Here is a 22,964-nt window from a genome sequence, read left to right on the forward strand (position 1 = left end):
ACAAAAACACCACAAAATTTGTTAGTCTTTAAATACCAGAAGAAGAAGAAACAAGAAATGTTAAAGAATCAAGGAACAAGTAACCATAAAAAATGTCTAAGAAACAAGAAAACTTTTCTTTTTTCTAACGAATTATTTGTTTTCGCATTGGATTTGTCCTATGAAGCTAAATTTTCAAATACTTATAGCCAGAAAAAAAGGAAATGAAATTCTATGAAAACTATATCGGATAATATTTGCATATTACATAACCGACAAATGTTGATATTTTTCTTTGCAAGGACAAACAAAAATTTAACAAAACCTCTACATGTTTGGTCATGTGATAATGAAAAAAAGAAACAGACATTTCAGAAACTTTTTTGGTCACATGAAATCTTTTCCAAATAAACCCCCTTTCTTTAGAATTTTCCCTTGAAAATAAACCTTAACGACTGTTGGTCATTATACGACGAATGAAAAACCCACAACTGTTAATGTCAACACCCATAAATTTTAGCACATCCTTAATGTGTTGTTGTAAACATATTTTTTAAAACTTTTTAAATGTTTGTTTCACCTACCTGAATTTGGTTGTCCATTGCTGTTGGGTCGTGCCGAGGGAGCACCATCACGTGCTTCAACCTCCAGCGCATATGCACCTTTCTTCTCTCTATCGAATACGGTTTTGGTGAAAATTTCACCACTTTGTAAATTGATTTCGAAGAATTCTTTGCCTTCGTTACGTGGCGAGTCGACAATGTAATAGTAGACCTGTAATAAAAAAATAAGGAATGCAAAAGACATTTAATATTTTTGCTTCGCGGAAATGTACATTTGGTTTTAATGGGAATTTTTTAAATAGTATTTAAAAGGCTAGCTTAATTTGTGTGTGTATTTTCTTTAAATATTAAATTAAATTAAATATTTTTTCGGGAACTACAAGAGCTATGCAAATTTTCCCTAATCTTAATTACAGTTTTTAATATTATCCACTACAGAATGAGTAATGGGTATGCCCTTCAAAAAATTTTATGTACACGGTTTTTTTCAATTGTCCGTTAAATCACATTTTTTGTCGTTTTAAATTTTTTCACATTTCTTCCTCGGGTTTACTTGCAAGCTTTCCATTTTTTGTTTTATTTCTCTTTGATTTGTTCAAACGACTTATTAGTTTTCGTTTTTCTTTTCTCCTTACATTTGTTTTATATCTGTTTTCTCGTTTTTCCTATTTCAAGATTACCTTCACCACTTCTCAAAAAAAAATCCATTCCTGATGTAGTTTTTTTTCTTCATCTACAAAAATTCTCTAACATTGAAATTGCATTTGTTTAATCAGTTCGTTCTTATTTGGAATATTTTAATTCCATTCTTTTTGGTTTCTGCTATAACTTCTCATCAGCGGTGGGTTTGGCTGCTCGGTTGGCTAGGCGGGGGCTAAGCGTAATTTATTTGTTTTAGTCCCTTATTTCTGGTATGTTGCCGTTTTTATTCTGCCACTTCCACTTTCTTGGTTGGCTTGTCGCAGACCATGTCTGCTATCGTTTGTTTTTTCCTAGCCTGGCCATATCGCATAGAGAAAGGATGCCTTTGTCATGGATTAAAGCTTTGTTCAAGCGGCATAAGTCCCTTCTCCATAACGTTTTGTTTTCCTGTCCGACGTTTCCTGGCGTCTTATTATTTTATGTTTGTGTTCTTTTTTTTCTACATTTATTTTTTTTCCTCTGGCCTTCCAGATTAAAGCCATCAAAGGTGTTACGCCATAAAACAATGGCCACAACAGACAAAAAAAATCATGCACAGATATCCTAAAGACCCCTATGTGTAAGAAACAAGTTCTTATTTTAATTTGTAATCCCCCAAACATTAAAATACTAGAACAAGAATAACAGAAAAACCCTCCAACAATGTCTAAAGATTTTATGTAGCGTAAAAAAAGACATCGCAACAATAAAAGGAACAAAAAAATGAAAAAGCTTAAAAAGTTGTGTCAGACCTTGAGGCATTATTAATGGCTCCAATGTGAACATTTACTTTGGACATTTGTTATTTGAAGAAAGAAGGACAAAAAATATTCATTTTGATTCTACATCGTGCGACGAGGTAAGGGATTAAAATATATTTCAGTAAGTGTGGCGTTTTAATTAAATTTGATAAGAAAATAATAAATAAAATAAAGGCTTCAAATAGGATTCAAATAAAGGATTTAATAAAATTTAGGGGGGAATTTAAAAAAAATATTTTTCAAGGCTTATAATACACGAGGACTTTTTAAACACTATTTTTTCAAGGCCTGTAAGAGGCGTGGATTTTTAAAGACAATTTTTCAAGGCCTGTAAGAGGCATGGATTTTTTAAAGACTATTTTTTCAAGGCCCATACAAGAGGCGTGGATTTCTTAAAGACTATTTTTTCAAGGCCCATACAGACTATTTTTCAAGGCCTGTAAGAGGCGTGGATTTTTTAAAGACTATTTTTTCAAGGCCTGTAACAGGCGTGGATTTTTTAAAGACTATTTTTTCAAGGCCTGTAAGAGGCGTGGATTTTTTAAAGACTATTTTTTCAAAGCCTGCAAGAGGCGTGGATTTTTAAAGACTATTTTTCAAGGCCTGTAAGAGGCGTGGTTTTTTTAAAGACTATTTTTTCAAGGCCTAAAAGAGGCGTGGATTTTTTAAAGACTATTTTTTCAAGGCCTGTAAGAGGCGTGGATTTTTTAAAGACTATTTTTTCAAGGCCTGTAAGAGGCGTGGATTTTTTAAAGACTATTTTTTCAAGGCCTGTAAGAGGCGTGGATTTTTTAAAGATTATTTTTTCAAGGCCTGTAAGAGGCGTGGATTTTTTAAAGATTATTTTTTCAAGGTCCATACAAGAGGCGTGGATTTTTTCAAGGCCCATACAAGAGGCGTGGATTTTTTCAAGATTATTTTTTCAAGGCCCATACAAGAGGCGTGGATTTTTTAAAGACTATTTTTTCAAGGCCCATACAAGAGGCGTGGATTTTTTAAAGACTATTTTTTCAAGGCCCATACAAGAGACGTGGATTTTTTAAAGACTATTTTTTCAAGGCCAATACAAGAGGCGTGGATTTTTTAAAGACTATTTTTTCAAGGCTCATACAAGAGGCGTGGATTTTTTAAAGACTATTTTTTCAAGGGCCATACAAGAGGCGTGGATTTTTTAAAGACTATTTTTTCAAGGCCCATACAAGAGGCGTGGATTTTTAAAGACCATTTTTTCAAGGCCCATACAACAGACGAGGATTTTTTTAAGACAATTTTTTCAAGGCCCATAAAAGTGGCGTGGATTTTTTAAAGACTATATTTTCAAGGCCCATAAAAGAGGGGTGGATTTTTTAAAGACTATTTTTTCAAGGTCCATACAAGAGCGTGGATTTTTTAAAGACTATATTTTCAAGGCCCATAAAAGAGGGGTGGATTTTTTAAAGACTATTTTTTCAAGGTCCATACAAGAGGCGTGGATTTTGTAAAGACTATTTTTTCAAGGACTGTATTTAAATTCATTTTAATTCCTTCACCCCCACCAAACTTCTGATTTTGAGACAAATTCACCTTGAATTTTCAACATGACCTCCCACACATCAAACACAGCCTCAGCTTTACACAAAATCCAAATCGTAAAAAAATTAACATCCTATTCGGTTGAATTTATGACGCATGAAACTGAGAAGTCGTCTCATAATAAATGCTGCAGACAACAGCAATACAAAATAATTTGTCATGTCACCCAACCACCACCTCCCTCTCTCCCCCACTCTGCACACAAAAAACTGACAGAAGAAAATTTTAACACAAATCAAATTTTCTGCGTATAATTGTCAGTCTTGTGTAAATAAGTATGTAATTTACACTTGGACGACTATAAAACGTAGTAATTAGCACTTTTTGGCAGTTTTTCTGTGTGTGTGTGTGGGTGTGCAAATAAAAGTAGAGGAAGAAAAACAACAACAAGAAAATTTAAGATAAAACAAAAATTCTGCCAAGTCAGTTATGAAAAATAAACCGACCTTATCAACATAATTTTCACCTGGCTGACTTTTATCGCAAAAAATGACGCGACGATGCCAAAAACAATCTCCTTAAAATGAAAATTCAAAATGACAGCAAAAAACTTTGACAAATTTCTCGAAAATATAATTAACATAATTATACATTTTTGCTATTTTTGTTGTGTGTGTTTAGCTGTTTTCAAAAAAGAAGTCTGCTGCTATGCAAATATCGGCAAGCCTTAGAAAAATAATCCAATCATCTTCTCAAACCACTTACCTGATTATTTGGAAATGTGCCATCCTTATCAATGGCATTAACTTGTGTCACTTTAGTGCCAATTGGTTCACCTTCCAGTACGGTTTCCTGTTCACGTTCCGTAAAGAGCGGTATTTCATCGTTAACATCTTCGAGCATAATGTAAACCGTTGCTTCGGAGGCCAATTGTTGGGCGCCATTATTCTGGAAAAATAAATAAATGGGAAATTAATAAACCGATAGTTAAGGACTTAAAGGGTAATGATTTCTTAATGACCATAAAGGCGTGGCTTTTCCAAAAATATTTTTTAAGGTCTATAAGAGGCGAGAATTTTTGAAAAAATAATTTTTCAAGGCTTATCAGAGGCGTGGATTTTTAAAGAACTTTTTTTCTAGGCTTATCAGAGGCGTGAATTTTTTAAAGAAAATTTTTTTCAAGGCTTATCGGTGGCGTGGATTTATAAAAAAGGGGTTTTCAAGACTTATCAGAAGCGTGAATTTTTTAAAGAACATTTTTTTCAAGGCTTATCAAGGCGTAGATTTTTTAAAGAAGTTTTTTTTCAAGGCTTATCGGAGGCGTGGATTTTTTAAAAAAGGGTTTTTCAAGACTTATCAGAGGCGTGAATTTTTTAAAGAACATTTTTTTCAAGGCTTATCAAGGCGTAGATTTTTTAAAGAAGGTTTTTTCAAGAGATGTGGATTTTTTAAAAAATATTTTTGCAAGGATCTGAAATTATTGTGGATTTTTTAAAGGATATTTTTTAAGGGTCTAAAAGAGGCGTGGATTTTTTAAAGAAGATTTAACAAAAAAATCCAAGGGTCTAAAAGAGGCGTGGATTTTTTAAAGCAGATCAGGGATCTAAAAGACGCGTGGACTTTTGCATTATGCCCTTCACAACTCTGTGGTACTGGGTATTATGTCTATGTGCATATGTTTGTAACAGGCAAAAGGAAACGAGATTGACACATGGTTCCTTTTGAGAATATGCATAGAATCACTTTATACCTCCATTCATGCATGTCCGCCCGTCTGTCAATGTTAAATTGTAAACGAAGTACAGCTCGCATTTATGATCCGAATTGGATGAAATTTGGCTTATCTTATCTATTTGGCCCAAGGACGAACCCTAAGTTGGGAAAAATCGGTTAAGATTTGGATATAGCTTCCATATATATTTATTTCGTCCGATTTAAGGTAAATGGTGTACCTAAGTCCCTATATATCTTTCAATTTGCACGAAATTTGGCACAGCGTACTGAATTAAGTCTAGAAAGATGTGTGTTCATTTTCGGTTCAGATTTAGATATAGCTCCCACATATATATATTATATTTTTAACAACGGAAGGCCTGGATTTTTTAAATGTTATTTTTTCAAAAGGCGTGGGCGTTTTAAAAAAGGTCTTTTGAGACCTATTAAAAGTGTGCATTTTCTTCCTTGCATGTTTGTGTGCGTATATGAATTATGTCCTTAAATTAGTCCACATTCCATTGATTTGCCTAAGAAATGTGGCTAGACATTTTACTTAGAAAAATAGCCCATAGACCGTTTGGACAATTGTCATTAACACACTTGCCAATTAATATCGAAAAAAAAATGTTTTGCATTATCATATCTAGAATTGCCTAGACAAGAGGACATCAAAGGACTACAAATGTACAAAATTTCCACATAGACAAGTATACATTTACAATGGCATAATTTTGAGAAATGTGTGACAAAAGAGACAAAAGTGCGATGAAAGTATGTCAAGGCAACACCAAGAGTGGTGTGAAAGAAGAGAAAATTCAGGAAATCTGTAGTGAATAACATAATGACAAATTATAGGGAATTGTGTTTCAAAAAATGTTATTTGAAGTCCTAAAAGCATATATGGTTTTTATTTATTTACTATTATTATTTTTTTCTTTTTTGTTTTGTTTTGGTTTTTTTTGTACTTACCTCAACACGTATTGTCAAGTTATATTCCTTTATACTTTCATAGTCCAGCGGATGATTGACTTTTATATCGGCCCACGTATCACCATTATCCGGTCTTTGTTGCAGATAAAATGTATGAAATTTGTTCGTTTGAGCCGTTGACCCAGGCATTAAACGATAAAATACCGTTGGATTTCCTTCAATACCCGAACTGATTATCGGCGGGCAGAATTTGTTTTTTAAAAGGTAATTTAAAAATAAAATGGCATATTAGTAAAATGGATATTTTTGGGGAAATGAGAAAAATAGATTTTTAAAAAAATTTTGGAAAACTATGTGTAGATTTATTTTTAACTAAAGGAAAGAAAGTTTAATTTTTTAAATTAGGAGAAGAAAAAAGGTAACTAATTGAAATAAATATAATCGAAAACTGTTTCTGTATGTTCGATATTGTGGTTCTGAAATTATTTATTTTTTGTTTTTTTTTTTTCAAATTTAAAAAAAAAAACATTGACCGGAAGATAATTGGAATTTGAAAATTTTATAAGCAATTAAAAAAGTTTTCATGTTCAGACGGGCCCAATCTCTTTTTGCCAATACCGAATTCTAGTGGGGCTTTAAAACTACATGTTCAATACTAGAGTTTATTTTTTTCGTATCCGAATACTAGAGTGTATTAAAAAACAGAATTTTTATATACCCAAGAAAAGTGTGGATTTTTTTTAAAAATTATATTTTATAAATCCCATTACCAAAGGGGAATAAAAATATATATTTTTTCAAAATCCATTAAATTCGTGAGTTTTTTTAAACCAACACAAACGTGGCTTTTAAATCACATTTTCAATCCCATAGTTTATTTTTTTCGAATCTGAATACTAAGGTGTTTTTAATTCCAATATAAAAGTGAATTACAAATATTTTTTTCAAACTTGAAAATTTTTTTAATGAACTCCATATGTGTATTTTTTAAAAATAGTATCTAATTTTTATTAGACATACAGAAACAGTTTTTTTGTTTAATTAAAATAATATATTTAACTAAATTGTTTATAATATACTCAAGATTGTTGTTGTAATTTTTTGGTTTGTTTTCTAAAAGCATAATCAACAAAATATCAAAAAGAAAAAATATATATCAGTGATATATATTTCAAAATCGAAATCAAAGTTAAATATTTGAAATTATGGAAACTCAAAATTGTTGTTTTATAAAAAAAATGTTTTTTTTAATTGCACTACATGCGACATTAGCAAAATACAAAAAATTAACTATGACGCATTGTTTTTGTTTTTATTTCTTGATTATATTAAAAATATTTTTGCATATAAATATAATTTATTTCGATTTAACAAAAATTCGGTGCATTTGCAAAAATAATTTGTTGTAGTGACAATATTTTTTGTATGTCCAACAAAAGGTGCTTTGAAAAAAATTCGATAAACAAACAAAGACACAAACTCAACTTGACAAAAAAATGCCATAAAGTTTTTTTTACAAAAATAACAAACTTTTTGTTTACATTGAAAATTAGAAAAAAAATTGTAATTGAAAAAAATTAATTAAAATTAAGGCTTTCAAAAATTTATAATAGCCTTAAATGTAATTGTTGTTTTTTTTTTATTTTATAATATTTCAAAAAGATCGGGGTGGTTGGGGGTTTTTTTTTTGTGACAAAAAAGTTTTTGGGGGGAAATGGGCGTTGGGGTGATAATGATTTGTAATTAAAATGTAATTAGTTTTGTCCCTTCCTCAAAACAACACATGCCTGTTTTAGGTTTTTTTTTTGTTTTGTTATACAACAACAACAAAAATTATTTCATATAACAAAACAACAACAAAAAACCATTTACAAGGTGTTTTGCTTTAAGGGCTTTAATGAGATTTTCGTCAGATTTGTTAAGGGCGGACACATGTTTGTGTATATGTGTGTGAATATAGGATTTTGTTTTGGTAGGGAATATGTTAGGATATGTTTATGCTAATTTTTTCTTTGTTTGGCTGTTTTAAATGACATGTTTTAAATTATGACTTGTGTGTGTGTGGGTGTTTATTATTTTTTTTTTAAATTTGTTCTTTTGTGTGATTTTTTGGTGGTATTTGTATTATGACAAATGGTTGGATTTCTGTTGTTATTTATTTTTTGTTATGTAAAATTTTGCCTAGTAATATATATTTTTTCTGGAAATATTATAGGTGAGTGATTTCTTCATTTTATTTTTGTTTACTGCCTCAGAGAATAACTTATGTAGATTATATTATAAAATAAATCAAAATAAATATTGTTTAGCTCTACAGAAGAAAGAGGGAAATGGTATTTTTTGCAAAGGTGTGGATTTTTTAAGAATATTTTTGAAGGAGTTAAATAGCCTAGATATTCAACGAATATACTTTCAAGAACTATAAGAAGTCTGTTTTTTTACAAATATTTTTTATTTTTGTTTTTAAGCAACAAAATATGCCAGAATTTTTTAAGACATTTTTCAGGGACTATACTTTTTAAGGACTATAAGAAGTCAGGATTTAAAAAAAAAATTATTCTAGCTGGTGTGGATTTTTTAGAATATCATTTAGAGTTTATTTTTTAATAATATTTTTCATGGACCATAAAACGCGTAGATTTATGTTTAAAAAATATTTATTCAAGGTCCATAAGGAGTCAAGACTTTTAAACATTTTTTTAATGACTATACGAAGAGCAAATTTTTGAAACATATTTGTTGCAAAGAGTACATTTTTAAGGATAATTAGGCAAGCACTATAAGGAGCGCATATTTAGCAAAGAATATTTATTCAAAGACTACAGGATTTGGCCATTTATTAAAACTATTTTTTAAAAAATAATTTGCAAGACTATAAAAAGTTTGCATTTTTTTAAAGACACCACTTTTTTTAAATAGTTTTTGAAGTACTTAAAAAAATTCAGAGAAGCACAGAGTTTATAAAGAATGTTTCTTAAGGACTATAACAGGTGAGGATTTTTTTTTAAAAAATATTTTTTCAAGCACTATATCAGGCATACATTTTTAAAGAATATTTTTCAAGGAACATCTAAGATGTGGAATTTTTAAGGCATATTTTTTCAAGCACTCAGGCGTGATTTAATTTTTTTTTCAAGGACTATATCAGTAGTGGATTTTTTAAAGAAACGCTTTTTAAGTACTATATCAGGCGTAGGTGTTTTAAAGAAACGTTTTTAAGGACTGTAAGAGGCGTGAATTCTTTAAAGAATGTTTTTTCAAGGACTATATGAGACATGGGTTTTGTAAACAATATTTTTTCAAGGACTATAGGTGGTGTGGATTTTTTAAAGAAATTTTTTTCAAGGACTATATGGAGCTTGGATTTTTTAAAGATTTTTTATGGACTATATGGACCGTGGATTTTTTCAAGATTTTTTTATGGACTATATGGATCGTGGATTTTTTAAAGATTTTTTTATGGACTATATGGACCGTGGATTTTCTAAAGATTTTTTTATGGACCATATATGGACCGTGGATTTTTATACCCTACACAGCTATGTTGTCAGGGTATTATATTTTGTGCTGCCCCAGGAGTTTGTAACGCCGCGAAATATTGGTCCTAGAACCACCTTTATCGGTATACTGATCGTCATAGCTTGACTAGCTGAGTCGATCTAGACATGTGTGTCCGTCCGTCTGTCCATTATAATTTGTAAACACGATACAGGCCACAGTTATGGACCAATTTGCACAAAATTTTGCATGTGGAACCGGTTCTGGCCAATAAAGACCCCTATTGTTTTCGGTAAAGATCGGTTAATATTTAGGGGATGAAATTAACCAAATACTTTTTGTCGGTTTTTCTGGCCGCTCTAGAGGCCGCAATCCAAACATCGTGAAATTTTACCCGGAGAAGGGTATCGGGCCAAAGAATAATCATGCCTGTTTTTATAAAGATTGGCCAATATTTAGCGGGTCAACTGAACGCTGACTTTTGTGTGAAAAATGACAAATTTTGTATTCTATGCCTATATCCTGAAGGATATAAACCCGCGAGGCTGAAAATATTTCCAAGAGGAGTGGTTGACCTTTAAATTGGTACCAATTATATTGTCGTATATACTCGGATGTGGGAGTTACACTTAAATATTTCCTGGTGCTTACGTATTCATATATTATTTAGTAGGCCATTACCACACTGGAGGGCGAAAATATAGTGCTGATTGCATTGATATTTTCCATTAGGATCTAGGTACGGTCAAGGACAACGACTATAATTTAGGTTAGATAATAATTTTGGGATGAAGTGGAGCGAAAACATAATTTGTTATGTTTTTTCGAATCGAAAACATAATTTTTTATGTTTTTTCGAATCGATCTATAGGCCACAATTATAAGCCGAACATCACAACACAACGCACGGTGAAGAGAATCTGGGCTGTACTGAGTATTAGTAATATTTGGAAAATATGTCAGTGTAATAAAAATGTGCTGTTGATCTCTAATCGGGCAAGAGGGTGAAAATATCACGAAATATTGTCCAGGCTCAGTATAAACATCGACATAATGTTAGAGTTCCGTGGTAGTTGTGTAGGGTATCGTATGGTCGGCCCAGTCCTATTATACTGCTCCGCTCACTGTTTTTTTAAATATTTTTAGGGCCTTCCCAATGCGTATAGTTCTTATAAATATTTTTCAGGGCCAATCAAAGGCGCAATTTTTTATAAAGGTCTATTTGAGACTCGGATTTTTCCAAAAACTTTAGGTTCTGTCAATAGCGTAGATATTTTAATAATATGTTTGGAGGACTTCTAGTGGCGATATAGGAGTAGATTTTTGTATTTCAACAATATTTAAGGTTTAGCAATGTAGACAAAGTAGACTTTTTGAAATATTTTAAGGCCTTTTAATTTCTACGATTTTTATAGAAATCAATGCTAGGAATGTTTAGCAAAGGAGTTGATTTTTAATTAACGCAATTTTTAATATCTAGCAATGTTAAGTGGCTATCAAGATGTTTAGTATTTTCAAAGATCTCCTAAAGACGTATTTTGCATATTTGACTCTAACCATCTATAAGATTCATTCCGATTTTATTGATTCTAAAAATTACATTAGTTTCTTTTTTGTAAATAAAAAAATATTTCTATTATTATTAAAAAGTGTTTTTTTATTTTATGAAGGGCACTTCTAAAAGTCCTCTTGAAATTTATTTTCATTTCTTGATAATTTATTTTATTTGATTATCCAAAAAATCATTATCACAAAATATCTTGAAAAAATAAAAGCAATGCAAAAAATCCATTTCCCTCTCTCTTTCACCTCTTATTTTAAATTACAAAAATAAAACATATACAAATAAATCGAGAGAAAAAATAAAACAAACAAAAAACTATATATAACTACACTTAAACTATATTTGCACTTAACGTGTTCTTAATGGTTTTGGCCATTGTTGATAATGTTTTCCATTTTCTCACTTGCAGTTGCTCTAAGCCCACAACCAGCTCAGGCGTTGGCATATAGAAAACACAATAACAACACATTGAACCAAAGAGAAAAAAAAAAAAACATTTATTTCCTTTGTTTTTGTTTCCTTTTTTCTTATGTTGCACATGAATTTTGTTTAATGCACTATGATACGTTACGATAACCTGACATGAAAACTGTTATACTTAAGACCTAAATGAAATTTTTATTGTTATGTATTCGTTGTTCACGTGTGTGTGTGAGTTTTTTCTTCTTCTTCTAATAATAATAACACATCATTTGTTGGTTGATATTGCAATTGTTTCGTTTTCCTCCTTCATGGTTCTACTAATCGGTTGCCACTCTAGCTGTTGTTGTTTGAGAGGGGGTATTTGTTTTAATGATTTCTTTTTTCAATACAACTGTCATAAGTGTACTCTTATAGCTTTACACATTTCTATAAATCTATCTATCATTGTAGTGATTATTATATATAATGACTAAAATAAATATATATATTTTTGATATATCCGAATATTATTGAATACTTGAAGGTATTTCCGTTGCGATATTAATATGGAATATTAAAGATTTCTAATATTGGAATACAACTCAATTGCTTGATAATTTTAGGTGGAACTAAATTAAAAGAAAAACAAACAAATTTACATACTTAAGGGTGCTGATATCAACAACATTATCCTTAGACAAAAGGTGCAAATATTTGTGCAGAATTGTGCAAGTTAAGTGCAGAGGAATATATACTTTTTTAATCTAAGTCTTAAAAGTAAAAAAAAATAATAATAATAATAAAAATAAAAATGTACCACAGTGTGGTGAAGGGTATAAAATGGTATCAATCCGCCAATTTAGAATCTAATCCTTTTTCTCATAATGAAAAATTTAATGTTGTTATTAAGTTAAGAAAATCTTATATGACTGTTATATTCAAAACATAATAAACAATTAATTATTCTATTTTCCATAAACGAGTAATATGAATACCTTTGAAATACCTTTGGGAATATATCAAATAACTGTTATACTCAACATACCCGAATACGTCATCGAAAAAAAGGTACATACAATTTGTTTCTATTCTAGAATTATGACACGTCACTATCCTGATGTTATAATGAAAAATATTTTGACTTCAATAAACTATTATACTCCAGATAATAGCTGCTACACTCCACATAAACATATTTGTAGACGTATTTCTTATTGTAATTTGACACTGGAAATACATCCTATTGTTTTTCTATAATTTTGTTACTGAATTAACTGTTCTGATGATAACTGTTATACTCCAGAAAAAATTGTATACTTTATCGAAAAATGTACATAAAATGTTTGATTATTCTGGAATAATAATACTTCATTATAAGCGTATACCGCCTTGCCAAAATGTCCAAACTGTGGTGCGTAACGAAATTTCCTCTAAAACTGTTATACAACATTAAATTAAAATGTAGACATATTTCTTACTGTAATTGTACATTGGAAATACATCCTGATGTTTTTATGTAAACAATTTTGACTTAAATAAACTGTTATACTCCAGATAATAACTGTTATACTCCTGAAAAAAATTATTTTAGACATATTTATTGCTGTAATTTGATACTGGATATATATCATGTTGTTTTCCTATAATTTGTTTACCTATATTACCTGTTATACTTCTCTGATGACAACTGTTATACTCTAGCATTTTGCATGATATATAGAAAATCGATGGTTTTGAAAATCAAAAACCTAAAAAAATTGCTCGAAACGTGTATAAAATTTATTTTTCGTGTATAACAAAATTCCCCTAAAAGAGCTATACAAAAGTAAAACTGAAATGTAGGCATATTTTGTACTGTCATTTGTTACTGGTTGTTTTTCTATAAATAAATATTGACCCAAATAAAATGTTATACCCTCAAACGATAACTGTTATACTCCAGAAATATGTATTTCACACATATATAATCTGTTATTTAACATTACTTTCTTAATATTAATTTTAATTGTGTTATCATAGTTTTGTAACTGTTATACACCCAGACAAAACTATTATGCTCGAGAAAAAACAGGAGAATTTAAAAAAAATGTACTCTATTATTAAAATATATTATTTATCTATTCTAGCACCACAGCCCCGATTGGTACATGTTATACTGTTATACAAAATGAAAAAATACGGAAATTAGTTATATGAAGATTTTTGTTATTACTTTTAACTGTTATACACATATACAAAACTCTTATACTTGAGAAAAAATTAAAAAAATAATCTCCATATTTATTATTTCTCATAGTATGTCCGAAATTGAATTTTTTATAAACATTATTTTATAAATAATGGATCTATAGCTCCTGCATTTGAGTGTTTTACTGTTATACAAGATGGAAAATAGGAAATTAGTCATATTTTGCTTGGAAAATTTGATGATTTGTATAATAATTATATTGGAAGATTTCTATCATTATTTTTCTATCTGTTATACACGAACACAATACAGTTATACTCGAGAAAATCCTTCGAAAAATTTAGTTTTTAATTAAATTCCTGTTATAAGTAAGTATTCCCGATAGTGAATTTTATAAAAAACGTTTTTATAAATAAGAAGTCTACAGCCCCGTATCTGACTGTTATACAAAATGAAAAGCGGGAAAGTAGACATTTTTTGATTTGCAAATTTTATAATTTGCTTAATTATTATATCAAAACATTTCTATCATTATTTTTCTATCTGTTATACACACATACAAAACTGTTATACTCGAGAAATTTTTCGGAGAAAATTAATAAAATGTATTCCTTAACTAAATTTCATTTTATAGTATTTCATTTTTTTTTTTATAAATAATAGGTCTACATCCCGTATTTGACTGTTATACTAAATTTAAAAGAGAAAATATGCCATGATTTGATTTGTAAATTTAAAGATTTGGCTAATTATTATTTCGGAACATGTCAATCATCATTTTTCTAACAGTTGTACACTAACAAACAACTGTTATACTAGAGAAAATTTCGAAAATATTAAAAAATATATTCCTGAATTAAATTCCTGTTCCCGATAGTGAATTTTATAAATATTTTTATAAAATAATAGGTCTACACCCCCATTATTTGACTGTTATACAAAATGGAAAACGGGAATATAGTCATATTTTCATTTGCAAAGTTGATGATTTATTTCATAAATACTTCTCAACGTTTTTTATCATAGTTTTTCTAACTATTATACACATATACAAAACTGTTATACTCGAGAAAAAACTTTCAAAAAATTAAAAAACTCCACACTTAAATTTCTTTCATAATTTGCCCGCTTTTATCATAGATTTTTTAACTGTTATACGCATATGAAAAACTGTTATACTCGAGAAAAAATTTTCGAGAAATTCAAAAAAATATTTTTTTAAATTGTTTAAATCCAAAAATAAATTCATTTCACTGAATTTCCGGATATGCATTTAAATCCCACATTATTTTCATTTTTAAATAATAACTCGTTGTCCCTCTTAAAACGAATTACCACTCCAATCTAGAGGAGCACAGAGAAGCACATATGTGTTCCATATGTATGACATATTTATTTGAAATCATTATATGTATATATCCGATTACTTTGTTCTATACCTCTATACATATATAAATATGTTGGCAAATTTATAATGTTCTTTATTTTATGTCACTGATCTCATTTCGGAGTGAAACCACTATACGAACCAAAAAAAAGTATTTATATATTAATATAAATTATTGTGGTGAGTGGTATGTGTGTATATATGTGAATTTATGCTAACAAGTGTGCGTGTGTGTGCTTTTATAGAGAGTGCATTTAAAAAGGTGAATACATTAATGCAATGTATTAATATAAAGTGAGGAAAAGTGAGTGAGTGCTTCCATTTAGTTTTAGTTGCTTTTTGTCGTGGTAATACTTTTTTTTGTGGTGCAAATGAAAATGAAAATTTGTATATTTAAGTGCAAGTGCTTTAGATGTGTGAGTAAGTGCGTGGGAGGTGACTGTGCGATAAACAAGGATTAAAGGGAAATGGGTATTACTATATAATATTTAAAGGGGGGAAAGGGGCGGAATAATAATTCATATAATTTTTGTTTAAGGGAAATTAAAAGTTTATTCATTTGCTGGGAACAAATTATTTCATGAGACATGTTTTTAGTTAGAAATCTAAATAATTTTTTGTTTTTAATTTAGAAATTATTTTTATTTTTTTTATTTATTTAATTTCATGAATGTATGATTGTTGCCTGCCAGAAATTATGTATACGCCACCACGAGCCTGGTGGTCTGGATTTATTATATTACTAACAACCATATGCCATGAGGCCATTGTGGCGTATGAGTGTTGCCATGGAGATAACATGCATACGCCAACATATGATTAAATTAATAACAATCATACGCCATAAGGTATTTTTGTTTATTTTTCATTTACTTTCCGTTTCATTTTAATTAAATATTTTTGCAATAACTTTGCGTTGCTTTGGATTACAAATGAATAAACTTTTAATGTTTTTTCCCCTTCTCTCTAATGGGAAATATTAAAATATTTAATTTTTCTATATAAATGTTTCGTTTATATAAAAAAGATATAGCATTTACTGGTGCATATTGTGCAAATAACATTTAAACACTTAAAACATAATATTAATGAATAACAACAATAATAAAAACTCAACTCAAATAAGTTATTAATCAAATTAACCTCAAGTTAAAACCAAAATAAATACGATTATAAAAAACGAACTTATAATGGATTAATATGGAAGTAGAAAAAAAAACTTTGTGTGTATATTGAAAAACATTTGCTGTTGTTTCAATCAAAAAAAGAATTGCTGTTTGTTTTTTTTTTCTTCTTATATATAAAATTATATATATAAATATATATAAAATTATTAACCTCAAACACAAAAAACAATTATCGTTATCAAAAAAGCAAGGTTACAATAATTGTTTTTAATGTGAGGCAATAGTTTGCTATTATGTTTTTGTTTTTTTTTCTGTTATAACATTTGTGGTATTCAACAGACCTGGCTTTGATCGAGACGACTTTACCGCCAACGGGCATATTCTCCTTGACATAAATGGGACCGTATACAGTATGATCCCAAACTGGAGGATTATTGGCACGATCTACAACATCGATTTGAACCTCTACGGTACGTGATAAAGGCGGATAGCCTTTGTCTTGTGCCATGGCTTCTAATTTATAGGTTTCACGCTATGGTTTTGTTTAGTAGTAGTTTGTAATATGGTAATAGGGGGTTTTTTTTGTTTAGTACAACACACAGACACACATGGTTTTGTAACATTCAAAAATTCAGGTTTGTTGACAAAAACCAAGGGTTTGGATTTGTTTCAAGATACATTTTTTGGTTTGGATGTTAGATGAAATTAAAAAAAGATGGACAAAATACAAAACATAATTATAGATCATCATGGATATTTATGTATGTTGTTATATAGCATTAATTATTTTCCAAAAAAGGAACCAAAAATAAAATTATTTAAATTATAACCAAAACAAAATACCAACACCTAGCTAAGTAATAATAGCAAAATATTAACCAAAAATATTTTAAGAAAATATATATTAAAGCAGTTTAGTTTTTATTTTCCTTAATAATTAGTTTTCATTCACGTTGTTCATAGGCAGTGCAAATTATTATTTCGTATGTTTTTTGTTTTTTTATAATACCTAAAAAAAAATGATTACTTATGTCTCGATTTAAGCCCTGTTTAAATGTTAAGTTCATAACAAAAAAATATATATTGAAAATAAAATTTAATAAGTTTTTTTTTTCATAACTACAAAAAGTCCACAAAAACCTTTAGGATTTTTTCTTTAATAATAATATAAAATATGAAATTTTAAATGAATATTCAAATAAAAAAAACTTAAATTAAATATTTTTTAATTAAAAATAATTTTGTGCATTTCATTTGTTTCCACTTAAGCATTACATCCATTATAATAATTAATATATGGGTTATAAATTTTGATTTCATATATAAGTTTTTTTGTCTAATTGCAATTGTTTTTTAACATTTTTTGTATATATAGGTTTATGTATTTGTTTTAATATATAGCAAATGTTTACCTGTTAAATTTGTCCTAAACCAAAAACAAAGATTAGCTTTTTTATATGACTAGAGTAGCAGTAAATAAAATATATATGTAAAATATATATGTAATTGAAAACCAAAATATCTCGACAAATATAGCCCTAAATGAAGAAACCCAACACCATTTGTTGTATTTTTTATAAATTAAAAAATGTGTTTTTTTTTTCGTAGTGTCTAAAATGTGTGGTCATATGAATAGCATTTATCGATGCGAAAGAAAAAATTAAAAAATAAAATATATACTTTTTTCATATAAAAATTCGTATGGTTTTCGAAGAACATGAAATATCTCAACGTATATTTTTTTTGTATATTTTTTGTTAATACGTACCGTTGTACGGATATTAAATTTAAATTAATAATACTTATACGCCACTTGGTACGTTAATGGAATAATTTTGTGAATTTTCAGTGGTTTAAGGTATAAAATTGAGCATTTCGAAATAAAAATATTATATATAAAAATAAAAATATTAAAAAATTTTTAGAGGAAAAACCTCTGAAGAATAGGCAAAAGAAATTTTAAAACCAACATTTTGGTTCGAAGATGAATCAAAGATGTCTACGATATCAAATATAAGCATTTTAATAGGCAACTATCACCAAAATTTTAGGATAAATCACAATAGGAGTTGCAGGAGATAACACCACCTAGATAGAAATGACAACACTAAATAATCATGGACTTCAATCTGCACAGAATTTATGGAGGCGTTATTTTTGGGCAGCATTGGATGACAGCGATAGGAAACGCTTCCGAAGTCCCTGACCTTATAACAACCAACCTCGACAGGAGACAGCGCCATGCAGTGGCAAAAGGCTCAACACTCAAATAATCAAAGACATCAACCACTTTAAAAACTTAAAGAGGCACCGTTTCTAGACAACAACAGATGTCAGTCCATAACCTGTGACAGAAAGGAGCAGGTCAATCATCTACTTAGCTGGCATTTAAAAAATATTGACATTATAAAAAGCAAGCTCGACTTGAACATCATCACAATAAGAATGACATGAGATAGCACCACCCAGAGGAAGTGCCAAAACTAGGAATTATAAGAGGAGATAGCACCACCCAGAGAAATGTGCCAAAACCAACAAAGCAAGAATCCCAACCATTGATCAAAATTTAAGGAGGCGTTCCTTCTAGGCGGTAATAAATTACAGTCATATGAAATGCTTCCAAATAAGCAAAGACCTTAACAAGTTTGCATAATTCCAGGTGGCGTTATTCTGGGTAGATGACAGTCAAGCACACCATGCATCTACATAGCTGGCATAAAATAACATAGCATAAAAAATAACAAGGCTTGACATCAGCACAATAGGAATGGCAGGGCATAGCGCCTGGTACAGGAAAGTGTCAATACTACATAAGCAAGGACCCAAACAACTGCCTCAAATTCAAAGATGCCATGTTTCTAGGCAGCGATAGATGGTAGCTGCATCGCCTAGGACAAGCTACAACGGATCAATCATATACTTAGCTGAATTGAAAAAAATTGATTTGGGTGCAATGAAATCACGTATATCTTTTGAAGTTATGAAGTAGAAGTTGTAATGACGAAATAATGGTATACTCATCAGCTCATCATGTATATTGCATTTATATCGAGCTCACCAACCATCTACCTTACTGGAATAAAAAAAAATTGCATAAAAGCATAAATAACCATGTTCGACCTCAGCGCAATAAGAATGACAGGACATAGCGCCACCTAGAGAAAAGCATCAACACTAAATCAGCACCAACCGTTGCAAAAATGTATGGAAGAAGCTCCTGCCATGTCAACAGGTTGGGAGAAGTTTTGCGATTAAAACAGATATCATGGAATAACTATGTACGAGAGAATGGATTTTGTATTCGTTTAGAAGAAGGGCGATACTTAGTAGAGGTGGTATTCGTACATTATCACCTTGTAGGAAAGCGATGGTGTGGAGTGCAGTTCGCTTTCTACGTAGGTTGGTGTTAGAAGGTGGAAGATTATATGGACGGAAGGTCACAATGTTTCTAGACTACAATAGATGGCAGCCCCATCGCATAGGACAAGATACAGCAAGTGATTTGGGTACAATGCAATGTATTAAAAAAAATAAGACGCATTAATCAAGGAAGGAATTCATTCTCAACGCAATGTTCTTGCTCTACCGGTCAGATTTTCTTTTCAGTTCAAGTACTGGTTTTCTACTGACGGGGCATGGATTTCTGAAAGAATTTTTATATAAAAGTGGCACATCCCAGGTGGATTTATACGAGTGAGGTATAGAAGAAAACTATATGCATATTTTGATGAAATGCTGTTTTTACAATGAAATTAGAGATTTTGTGATTTCTATAATGAATTGACGGCTGTAGCAGCACAAATGTGCATTTACCAGCGTACAAGTAGAAGCCTAGTGTCATGATTTCGAATTTCTCTTGTTTCTACTGTCCGTCAACGTGTTGATGGAAAGGCCATACATTCTGCTCAGTTCATGAACTGATTTTGTTATGACGAGGCATGGTTCTCTGAATGCCTATTTGTGTAATAATGGCATGCGAATTTATATGGATGTGGAATGACTGAAGACTGGAAGCAATGGACGGGTGACGTACAAACTTATTCGTCGTAACGCAACATTCGTAATGGGCCGGTCAAAATTTTGGAATGGAGGGCCGGGATCGATTTCAGTAAATTGATTGAATACGATCGGATCCTTAGTTATTTAAGTAGTTTGGCTCGTGAAGTGGTTAAGAAAAAGAACGGTACTTAATGGTGGCGAATTTCGTACACAATTACCTTGCGGAAGGCCTTGGGATGGCTGCACCGGCTGGTTGTTGGTAATCATTGGGAGTACGAAAGGCTTTCACCACTGCTTGAAGCTGGTTGTGAGAGTGTGTGACACCCTGGCTTCACGGATATTTTGATTTCGCCTCCTGCATGGTCTCCCATTGCTATATAGCTACGGTGTTTGGTACGCTGAAAGGCGTATGGCCCGTAAGGTGAGTGCTCAGACATAATATATACAGTTACTATTTATATTATTATAATGAATAATTTCGATTATTTTGATTTTCTTTTACAACGAAATTAAAAATAAAATAAACAAATAGATTTTTACGTGCGTATGAACCGGATTGAATTATTTAATGTTTCCTTTATAAGTTTTATTTATATTATTTTAATATTGATATTATTTTTAAACATTTTTTGATTATATATATATATATATATATATATATTTTTTTCATTTTATTAATCTTTTTTAATATTCATATGACCACACATTTTTAGACTTGAATTTGTATTTTTTTTTTTTCATTATTTTACTAAAATTTTGTTGTCGTATCATACCAATCAATGTAAATTTTTTGCTTGTTGTATCAAACCTTTTTCCATATGATGTCATGAAATATTGTACAAAAAAGAGGTAGGAAAGTTAGACCAATAGCCAATTAATAATTTTATTTTATTTTTGTTGTTGTTGAATATTTCTTTGCGCAAAGTTTCCATAAACAATTTTTGTGTTAATAATGAGTATTTTTTTAATTTTTTTCCGGAGGTGTAAATCTGCTTCAAGAGTTGGGAAATGGGGGAATTTAATTACGAATTAGTAGTGGGGAGGTGGGTGTCCAACACAGGGTGTTATAAATATGCAAAATTTCAAAAATTCTGTGGTATTTTGCAAAACACATAAACACCCTGTGAACAGTTTGCACACACATACGTGTAGATAAAAAAAATATATAAAAATTCCTTTCAAGGAAATTTTTAATGTGTGCTATGAGGAGTTTTGTTTTTCAACAAAACTATGCGAAAAAAATTTTGTTTGTCCTTTTTGGGAATTTTGTTGATTTTAGCTTAGACATGCAGAGTTGTAATTGAATTTTAAAAAATCTCCAATTTTCATTTGTAACACCACAAAATTACCCAGGTCATGGTGGGTTTGGTTTTTTCTGGTATCCATTTTTGATTCACCAAAAAATAATGGTAATTTCAAAATCCTTAACCAGCCAGCCAGATGTCATGGCTGTGGCGTAAAAAAATTTTCCACAGTTCTATGGAATAGAGGGATATCTGCTACACAAAAATATGGATATCCCTTGCCAAAAGCTTCCATAACAAAACTTACAACTGTTAATGTTAATTTTACACAGGGAATTCAAAAGTAACGGAAAATTAGTTGTTGTTGCTGTTTTGACAACAGTTCGGAATTATGTTAAACTAAGACAAATTAGCCAAACTCATAGAGAATTACATTAACAGAGTATGGTTATAAAAATAGGTAAAGAAAGAAATACTAATAGCTGATACATTGTTAGCATTATTGGATTTTTTTGTTATGGTATTTTTTTTTTTTTTTTTGAAGAAGTAGAATTAGAAAGTTTTGGAAAGCGAAGACAAAAAAAAAATAAATACCAACCTGGCCTTAACCGATGTTACAACCGTACCCACAGTGACATTTTCACGTATATGTATTGGCCCGTAAACACTTTTATCCCAAATCGGTGGCTTATTATTGCGATCGACCACATCTAATTCAACATCGACATCGGCATAGGATGGCGGTTCGCCACGGTCTGAGGCGCGTACACGTAAACGATAACGCTCACGCTGTTGGTGAGATGGATAATTTTTTTGGTTTGGTTTGTTTAAAATATTTTTTAGAATTTTTTTATGTAATGTTAAATGGGTTTATTTTTTTTTCAAAAGTGTGTTTAAATGTCATTGTTATCCATGGCAAATGGGTATAGTTTTACATTTAACATACATTGCAAATGTTAAGGTTAACATTGATGGCGAAGGGATAAAGGATATTTTCAAAACATTTCGCTCCCCAAAAACACATGGTTTGTGTCCGGGATATAATGTGTTTTGTTACTGTTAAGGAGGGTTAATGGCATTGCTATTTTCTTATTGGACGTTATTTTCGTTTGATGTTTGCATATCACGTTAGAGGGTTAATTTTTTTGTTTGTTTCGTTGGGTTAGTAAAAAATATATATTAATTAAAAAAAACAAATAAATTATTTTAAATAAAAATGAAAAAATATTACAGTTATTACTAAGGATGAGGGGATTATTGTTTTTGTTAATCTTCTCGGTTTTGGATGTAAACGACGATTATAAAATTTATATTTTTATACAATTATATTTATTTCTCTATTGAAGCCTAACATAAATACATTGAATGGCGGCAATTCGTGTACGATGATGTTATGGTACAATTTGAAAATAA

The 22,964-nt window shown here is 30.1% G+C and overlaps 1 protein-coding gene across 1 annotated transcript in view; it reads right to left on the reverse strand.

Annotated features, from left to right (window-relative positions):
• Positions 1–553: 553 nt before the first annotated feature.
• Positions 554–22,964, reverse strand: part of LOC133325813 (neural-cadherin-like) — an 89,556-nt gene continuing 67,145 nt past the window's right edge. Inside the window, exons 8-11 of the mRNA XM_061534536.1 lie at positions 22,150–22,340; positions 6,182–6,371; positions 4,262–4,444; positions 554–753 (exon numbers count right to left, since the gene is read on the reverse strand). Of these exons, the coding sequence (XP_061390520.1) occupies positions 556–753; positions 4,262–4,444; positions 6,182–6,371; positions 22,150–22,340 (762 nt within the window). The 3' untranslated portion in view covers positions 554–555. The remainder of the gene's footprint in view (positions 754–4,261; positions 4,445–6,181; positions 6,372–22,149; positions 22,341–22,964) is intronic.

This window comes from Musca vetustissima, unplaced genomic scaffold (genome assembly GCF_032173495.1).
Source record: "Musca vetustissima isolate MV318-11 ecotype Yass unplaced genomic scaffold, APGP_CSIRO_Mvet_v1 utg19053, whole genome shotgun sequence".
Taxonomy (NCBI): Eukaryota; Metazoa; Arthropoda; class Insecta; order Diptera; family Muscidae; genus Musca; species Musca vetustissima.